Below are 9,672 nucleotides of genomic sequence, written 5' to 3'. Positions count from 1 at the left end.
ATGCATATTCATTAAGGATATCCTGAAAACCCAACTGGTTTGCAGCCCTCGAGGACCGGAATTGCCCACCCCTGCCCTAGCTAGTATTAGAAAACTATGTACTAGAAAGAATTTATTTTATAAGAAAATGTCTTTAGTAGATATTTATCTGATTGCTATAATTTCAGTAACTATAGTTATCATTCTTATACTTATAGCTATGTACTGTTTAATTAAGATTTGAAAAGTGTAATGCTTCATAAGCTAATCACATGCCTTAAAAGAGTATAACTGTTATCTGAATAAAGAGACTGTTATTTTCATACATCCAGACTGAATTATTTCTTTAAACAACTCTATTGGGGAACCCTTATCTCTAAATAATAAACTCCTTCCCTAAGGGCTGTAGGGTCTTATGAAAAGGTAAGATAGGGGAAGAGCTTATCCTGACTTTTACTGACATGGCACCCCAGATGGGACCCCTTTAGAAGGATAGGAAATATCTAGGGAAAAATAAAATAGGAATTTTAATTTCCAATAAAGTGATATTACCTACAATAAAAAAATTCTATATTAATACAGAATGGCAGACCCCTATAGGATAAGGGCTAGCCAAAAGACTGTATTTCGTAGGTAGGTAGAGGCAAACCACATTCAGGAAGGTCAGTCTTTTGTACTATATTTGCAGATAGACAGTGATTCCTCCCTGTGCTATCACAAAGATATTTGTCGATTATAAGCCCTGACTCAACAAGGGAGACATCAGGGATTAGATCGTAGGGGAGATGAGAACTTCATACCCTTTACTCTCCCCGATTGTCAAATATCATACATACAGGTCTATCCAGTAAAGTGCGGCCGCGTTTACCCCGCTCCTAACTCGCGTTCTACTCACTTTCCGGTCGCGTTAGCCCTTCCTGCGATCCCTAATCCCCTTTAACCTACTCCTCCCGTGTCCTAAAATCCCCGGGCAACCCCTTCCGCACGCAGCATGGATATTGCATGTAAACGATCAAATTAGCTATTCCCTACCATCCAGTAACGTGCGCCCCAACTATCGCTTTTTTACCCTGCCGTTTTGCCGCGCGTTTAACCTGCTAACTTACCGCCTACCCTTACCCCTGCGTTAGAGGCAAGGGTAAGGGTAGGCGGCAAACTTTCCCTCAGCCCCCGCTCTCCTGCCCTGGCCGCGTCCATGGGTGCCGGTTTCCGGGGTAGCCCCAGTCCTCTCCCCTCCTCCCGAAGCAAAAAAAAAAAAAAAGCGAAAAAAAAGTAGCAAGAGAGCGAGGGAAGAGAGGACGAGCAAGCCTTGCTTGCCACTACTTCCAGATTGCCGCTGGCCCTGACTCCAGCTTGCCCTAAGATGCTTCCTCAGTCTACGCCTTGGACTTGGCTGACTCAGGCTTTGGCCTGTTCTTGCCTGGGCGCCCCGTCTGACTTTGGTTCTATTGGTGCCCGGGTCTCTGGGACTATGCCTTATCTAGTAGACTTCTTCTCTCCACTGTTGCTGCCTCTGGACTGACCTCTCGATCCTTCCATCGACGATGACATACGCAGGCCCACCTAAGTCCATCCGGCTCCAGTACCTGTTATGGATCATGCCACCAGGGGGGCGGAGTTAGCAATCTGTTATTGATCACCTCCTCCAGAGGGGAGGAGATAGCAATTGGTTATGGATCTACTCCATAGGCGGGGTCAATGATCTGTTGTGGGTTGGCTCCCACAGTGTGGTAGTCTGTATGATACCGCTCTAGTAGTGTAAGGAATAACACTTAGTGGAAATTGGTGAATCCTTGGGCTGATACCAGATGACAGCGGCCCCAGGAGGATATCCTGAGAGGGATCACCAGCTAGGCTGGAGTATGGAGACAAACACAGATAGTTCTTTATTAGACAGGAAGTAGAACCACCAGAGGTGGCAGTAGTGAGTTGATGTGCCTGGCAGGGCTGAAGTCCCTCAGATACTGGAACTGCAATCTCTGGGTTGCTGAGCTGTAGAGAGAGACTATAGGTAGTGAGTATACAGGGTATGCTGGATACATAACCAGTAATAGATGATACACTCACAACTGTAGATATCTGTAATGGCTTCTATGCAACGGAGAGTCTTCAGTATATTCAGGAACAGGAGCCGTAAGCGAGTACTGGTTCCTATATGCAGTCTGGAATAAGAACTCACAATATCTGTGTATGAGATGGCTTCTGGAATAGAAGAAAGTCTTTGGAGAGTTTTAGGAACATAGGCCCTCGTGGAGCGAGCACCGGTTCCTATCTACAATCTGTAATACTGATGTACCAGATATAGGTATGCGATAGCTTCTGAGATAGAAGAGAGTCTGTGAAGGGTTTTAGGAACATGGGCCCTCGTGGAGCGAGTACCGGTTCCTATCTGCAATCTGCAATAGTAATGTACCAGATATAGGTATGCGATATCTTCTGAGATAGAAGAGAGTCTGGGAAGGGTTTTAGGAACATGGGCCCTTGTGGAGCGAGTACTGATTCCTATCTGCAATAGTAACTCACGATCTCCTTCCCTGTGATAACGTCTTAGACAGAAGGGAGTCTTCAGAGATTAGGAACATAGGCCCTCATGGAGTGAGTACCAATTCCTATCTGTAATAGAACTCACAGTGTTCACATCTGCGATCTCTTCCAGGCAGTAAGGAGTCTTCAGAGCATTCAGGGACGTAGGCCCTCGAGGAGCGAGTACCGGATCCTGTCTTAGCAGTCTGAAATCAAGAAGAGAGAGCAGGGCCCCCGAGGAGTGGGTACCCCTTGGTAAGTTTGTGGAGGCAGAGCAGCAGAGAAGTTTCCTCCTTGCTAACTCGATTCGTAGTAGCAAACGAAGACCTTTTAAGTTGGAAGCGGATGACATCACTACGGGGGGATGTCCCCGAGGTTCGCGGCCTTGCCAGTACAAACTCTGGAGCGCGCGCGCACGCCCTTATGTCATCAGGAACATGGAAGATCCGCAGCGTCAGGCCAGCCCGGGGATTCCGGGGAGAAGCGGCGAGGAGAAGCCGCGGCAGCATCTGTCCGTTAGAGCCGAAGGGAGTCGCCACAAAGGTAGAGAGGGTGGAGCGAGGGCGAAAACAGGCAAGAACGCAACAGTACCCAAATGCTCAACCTGCGGGGAACGAGGGCTGGTATTGGTGAAGCGCCAGCCGGCCTCTGTCCTTCAGCCCACTCCATCTGCCGACGGTGGGGACCAGTAGGATCCCTCCTACGGGTAGCATCAACCCCCCTCAGCCCAAGGGTCCACCTCTGGTGCAACACAAATCATGGGCACCAGGATGACACCAGTATGTCAAACCTTTCTGGGCAGAACTGGAAGAGATATTTTTGAATAAACATCAGACTAGATGTTTCAAATACTACTGGTGTATAGACTACATTGTTATGAAGAGGACTGAGGGAAAAGAGACTCAATTTCACATTTCTTTTCTGACCTGAGGAAGGGAGTAATAGCTCCTAGTAGTTAATCAAGAAATGTATTTAGCTCAATAATAAGGCATCACTTTTATTTTATTTCTTTCATTAACCATTACTTTTGTGCATTCAAGCGTACTAACACAGCAGCCCTACTAATTTAATCAACTCTTTTATTGCATTCCATCCTTTAATCAATTCAAAATGGATTACACCACAGAAAGTGGTTAACTTTGTGGATCCCACAGTTTCTATCGATGTATTCTCTCAGAGTAGCATCCCCAAATGGGATTATTTGCATATACCATGAGAGAAATGAAGCTCAGTCACAACCCAGGACATGCTGAGTATGAACTCAATATCTCAAATTCACCACTAGTGATCTTCATACTTGCTTTCTGCTAAACAGAGCTTCCTATCAGACTTCACTAGATGTAATACATACAGGGGTCCATTTTCATCCATGGAGCAACTAGTTAATTTAGCCGGATATACCTATCCGGCTAACTTAACTGGGATATTCAGTGGTGCGGCTGCACCACTGAATATACCCGGCTATCTTAAAGTTAGCCAGATAAATATATCTGGCTAACTTTAGGACAGCCCTACAGTGCGACCAGAGTTTGCAGCATAGGTTAAACAGCTAACTCCAAATATCGGAGTTTGCTGCATAACATGAGTTATGCGGCTAGAATTTAGCGCATATGGCTTCAAATATTGCTGCTTTGCCATTTAGACAGATAACTTTTCAGTTATCCATTTAAGATGGGAAGTTTTTGTTTTTTTAATCAGACCAGTGCTGACCAATACAATTGTAACTATTTCTGTATCTTTCTGCTATATTTTCTTGGTCTCTGATTGAATATCTTGGTACTTAAGGATCTTCACTATTCCAATATGATCCACTGAACAGTCACTGGATACTATTTGTTTTAGCAATGCCAGTCTTGTGTTTATCTCCTTTACCATTCTGTCCTGTTTTCTAGCATCAATCTTCTTATTTATTGGAACGAGAACGTGCCAGGTGATCACTTCTTCACTCTCTTCAATTCTGTCAGAGTCATGGTCCTATTGTTTTTCTGTTATAGAGTTTATACAGTATCCAGTGGATAAACCGTGCCACCATGTTGTGCATTTCTTTTACGCAGACATTCTGACATCAGCATATTACATCCAGCGATGATATGTGTAACCATTTCCAGTTCTGTTTTAGAGAATCTGCATTTGTTCATTTTACCATTTTTTCTTTGCTGTCTGTGAGCCATCTTGTCAACAGTCCACTATCTTGCACTGCAATTATCAATTTCTCACCTTTAGGTTTAAGTTCACCTTTCTTTGGCCACAGTTGTAGGCATTGAGATTCTGGAGTAACTCTTTGCACTTGGTATATTTGTGCTTCTGCAAATTATTTTTAATTGTTTGCTGTTCTGATTCTTTCCCTTCTTGTGCTGGTGGATTTTTAGTCATTCCATGTATTTGCTGGAACAACTATCCAAGCTTAAGAACAGATACTGATGCTGCTTGTTTGCTTTTATACTTCAGCACATTTTGGATATTTGGGTCTGTTGATGCCATTAATTATGCCTGAAGGCCTATCACAGTTAACTTTATGGGTAATTTATTTCTTTAAGACCCATATCACCTTCAACTCTAGGGATATACAATCTCGGTAACACTGGTTCTTATAGATTACCTGAGGGCTGTGGAGGAGCTTTCTTGCTTTCCATCCAATTTTTCAAGATCTCTATGGGACCAGTCTATTATTCCAAAACTGTAGAAGAGTGCAGGGATTACAAACTGATTGACAGCTTGTATCTTAGTCTGTGCTGTTAAAGCATTTTGCAATATCAGTTTCAGTCTCCTGCAATACTCTTTACAGATTTTTCTCTCTCAGTAATGTATGCTACATTGTTCCATTTTTCTAAATATTTATATACACTTTCCATCTCCAACTCCTTTATATTGTATTCTTCAGTTAAATAAATGTTTTCAGTTTTCCTCTAAGGAAGGTCACCTTTGCAAATTGATCCAAACCAAATGTCATCTGGATGTCATTCAAGAAGCTGTTTATTATTTGGAGTTGTTCTGCTACATTTGCCATCACAGGAGCTGTGAAATTTCAAGTCAAGGTAAGATGTCATTGGTTGGGAATGGGTAGCTATAGGATTAAAGCTAATTTCATAGCATAAGGAAGTAATTAGAGTAGATTTAATGCCAGCCAAAACAGTGGTGACAGGCAATCTCCTTGAAATATTTCTTACTAGATCTTAATGATGAGTAATTTTTCATTTCTAACTTCATAATTTACCTGCTATTAAGTTCACTTAATCTGCCACGTTTTTATAGTGAATATAATGTACTTCATCAGGATTCACTTTGTATATTTCAAGGCATTTTATAATCTAAGAGTGTGGGATGATATCAAACGCTTTCTTATAGGCAATCCATAAAATACTGTGGTTTTGGACTAATTACACATGTATATAATAGGTGAAATGTTATTGGTAGGGGATTGGTACTATGATTAAAGATTAAGATTTCTCTCCCATGTGGGTCTTTTCATGCAGTTGCAGGCTGCATTTAAGACTGAAAGATTTATCACATTCAAAACATTTAAATGGTTTTACTCCAGTATGGGTCATTTCATGGCGTCGCAAGTTGCATTTCTGATGAAAACATTTATCACATTCAGAACACTTAAATGGTCTCTCGCCAGAATGAATCATTTCATGTCTCCGCAGCTCACATGGTTGACTAAATCTTTTATCACATTCTGAACATTTTAATGGCTTTTCTCTCAGTGGCAGTACATGGACCATTTCATGCTGACGCAGGGTGCCTTTCTGACGGAAACCTTTATCACATTCAGAACATTTAAAAGGTTTCTCACCCAATGGTATTATGTGGGTTATTTCATGCTGTTGTAAAGAGCCTTTCTGCCGGAAACTTTTATCACATTCAGTACATTTAAATGGATTTCCTTTCAATGGTATTGTGTGAGTTATTTCATGCTGTCGCAGGGTGCCTTTCTGACTGAAACTTTTATCACATTCAGAACATTTAAATGGCCTTTCTCCAGAATGGATTCTTTCATGTCTTCTCAGCTGTGACTGCTGGCTGAATCTTTTATCACATTCTGAACATGTAAATGGTTTCTCTCCCAAGTGGCTCATTTCATGCTGTCGCAAGTTGCCTTTCTGAGAAAAACTTTTATCACATTCCAAGCATTTAAATGGTCTCTCTCCAGAGTGGGTTCTTTCATGTATTCTCAGCTCAGATTGGTAACTAAATCTTTTATCACATTCAGAACATTTAATTAGTTTCTCTCCCTTATGGCTCATTTCATGCTGTCGCAAGTTGCCTTTCTGAGAAAAACTTTTATCACAATCAAAACATTTAAATGGTCTTTCTCCAGAGTGGACTCTCTCATGTCTACTTAGCTCAGATTGGTGACTGAAGCTTTTTTCACATTCTGAACATTTAAATGGTTTCTCTCTTGGTGGTATTACGTGAGACATTTCATGCAGACGCAGATTGCCTTTCTGACTAAAGCATTTAGCACAGTTAGAACATTTATATGGTTTCTCTCCGGTGTGGATTCTTTCATGTTTTCTTAGGTCAGATTTCTGAACGAAGATTTTATCACATTCAGTACATTTCAACTGATTCTGTCCTTTGTAAAATTTTTCATGGGTTGTAAGCTGTGCTCTGAATCCATCATCTGTTGAATAAAAATGAGAGCATGCACATTAAATCTGGTTATATTTATAAACTTCCCATCCAGAGGCTCAGGCAGGATACACACTAAAAAACACATACTATGATACTGTAAAATGATAAATATAGAGTAGCCTAGAGTTTAGAGCGGTAGACTATAAACCAGGGTTCAAATCCTACTGCTGTTCCTTGTCACCAGCAAATTACACATGTATATGTGCATGCACATGTAACAGAACGCCAAGGGACAGGGGAAGTTGGATTGGAGGAAAGAGAGATGGGATTGAGGGAAACTGATGCAGGGCAGAAAGTAGGGAGAGCGAGAGGCAAAGTAGAGCAAGGGGGTGGGGAGGAATGTGTTATGTTGAAGCCACAAAACTCCATCTTTGCTAGCATGTAGGGATCTGTAACAGTCCTGTTTGTTTTGCTTTCCCAATAGGAGGTGTATTGGTGTTTTATGGCCATTATTTTTTTTTTTTTTTAAATAGGGGCAGAATTTTGCATCTTGTAGTGGAGGGAGTCCTGTTACTTCGATGACACCAGAATCTTTGTTATGGTGAGGTGTAAAGAAAATAAGAACATAAGAACAAGCCATACTGGGTCAGACCAAGGGTCCATCAAGCCCAGCATCCTGTTTCCAACAGTGGCCAATCCAGGCCATAAGAACCTGGCAAGTACTCACAAAGTCTATTCCATGTTACTGTTGCTAGCAATAGCAGTGGCTATTTTCTTAAGCCAACTTAATGGACTTCTCCTCCAAGAACTTAGCCAATCCTTTTTTAAACACAGCTACACTAACTGAACTAACCACATCCTCTGGCAACAAATTCCAGAGATTAATTGTGCGTTGAGGGAAAAAGAACTTTTTCCGATTAGTTTTAAATGTGCCACTTGCTAACTTCATGGAGTGCCCCCTAATCTTTCTATTATCTGAAAGATTAAATAACGGATTCACATCTACCCGTTCTAGACCTCTCATGATTTTAAACACCTCTATCATATCCCCCTTCAGCCGTCTCTTCTCCAAGCTGAAAAGTCCTAACCTCTTTAGTCTTTCCTCATAGGGGAGCAGTTCCATTCCCCTTATCATTTTGGTTGCCCTTCTCTGTTCCTTCTCCATCGCAACTATATCTTTTTTGAGATGCGGCGACCAGAATTGTACACAGTATTCAAGGTGCGGTCTCACTATGGAGTGATACAGAGGCATTATGACATTTTCCGTTTTATTCACCATTCCCTTTCTAATAATTCCCAACATTCTGTATGCTTTTTTGACTGCCGCAGCACACTGTACCGACGATTTCAATGTGTTATCCACTATGAAGCCTAGATCTCTTTCTTGGGTCGTAGCACCTAATATGGAACCTAACACTGTGTAACTATAGCATGGGTTACTTTTCCCTATATGTATCACCTTGCATTTATCCACATTAAATTTCATCTGCCATTTCGATGCCCAATTTTCCAGTCTCACAAGGTCTTCCTGCAATTTATCACAATCTGCTTGTGATTTAACTACTCTGAACAATTTTGTATCATCTGCAAATTTGATTACCTCACTCGTGTATTTCTTTCCAGATCATTTATAAATATATTGAAAAGTAAGGGTCCCAATACAGATCCCTGAGGCACTCCACTGCCCACTCCCTTCCACTGAGAAAATTGTCCATTTAATCCTACTCTCTGTTTCATGTCTTTTAGCAAGTTTGTAATCCACGAAAGGACATCGCCACCTATCCCATGACTTTTTACTTTTCCTAGAAGCCTCTCATGAGGAACTTTGTCCAACACCTTCTGAAAATCCAAGTACACTACATCTACCGGTTCACCTTTATCCACATGTTTATTAACTCCTTCAAAAAAGTGAAGCAGATTTGTGAGGCAAGACTTGCCTTGGGTAAAGCCATGCTGACTTTGTTCCATTAAACCATGTCTTTCTATAGGTCCTGTGATTTTGATATTTAGAACAATTTCCACAATTTTTCCTGGCACTGAAGTCAGGCTAACTGGTCTGTAGTTTCCCAGATCGCCCCTGGAGCCCTTTTTGAATATTGGGGTTACATTTGCTATCCTCCAGTCTTCAGGTACAATGGATGATTTTAATGATAGGTTACAAATTTTTACTAATAGGTCTGAAATTTCATTTTTAAGTTCCTTCAGAACTCTGGGATGTATACCATCCGGTCCAGGAGATTTACTACTCTTCAGTATGTCGATCAGGCCTACCTCTTGTTCCCTTTCAGGAAGCGTTCCATCTCTGCCCCAGGATAAGCGTCCACCCCCAAGCGCAACAAAAATATTACTTTTAATCACATCCTAAAATCAATACTTTAAATCATTACATATAGTAAATAATACAAAATATACTAAAGAATTAGACAAACAGCATAAAAGAAAAATAAAATAGTGTCATGCCCAGATTAAAAATAGACCTGCTTAAGAACTGTTTTAAAATTTGGTGGGATTAGGAATGTCCCAGAGGATCACAACTTCTTTTTTCTCTTCCATTTTTTTAGGATTGTGTTCCTAGTGTTTGTTTTTTTTGGG

General features: G+C 41.3%; 1 protein-coding gene across 2 annotated transcripts in view; it reads right to left on the bottom strand.

Moving 5' to 3' along the window:
- Positions 1–3,479: 3,479 nt before the first annotated feature.
- The window catches only part of LOC115087339 (zinc finger protein OZF-like), a 64,411-nt gene continuing 58,218 nt past the window's right edge, over positions 3,480–9,672 (bottom strand). For both annotated transcript variants that reach the window (XM_029594434.1, XM_029594433.1), the window contains one exon: positions 3,480–7,129. In XM_029594434.1, the coding sequence (XP_029450294.1) occupies positions 5,940–7,129 (1,190 nt within the window). In that variant the 3' untranslated portion in view covers positions 3,480–5,939. The remainder of the gene's footprint in view (positions 7,130–9,672) is intronic.

The sequence above is a fragment of the Rhinatrema bivittatum genome, chromosome 3 (genome assembly GCF_901001135.1).
Source record: "Rhinatrema bivittatum chromosome 3, aRhiBiv1.1, whole genome shotgun sequence".
Classification (NCBI taxonomy): Eukaryota; Metazoa; Chordata; class Amphibia; order Gymnophiona; family Rhinatrematidae; genus Rhinatrema; species Rhinatrema bivittatum.
This window is presented reverse-complemented; position numbering and strand designations above follow the sequence as displayed.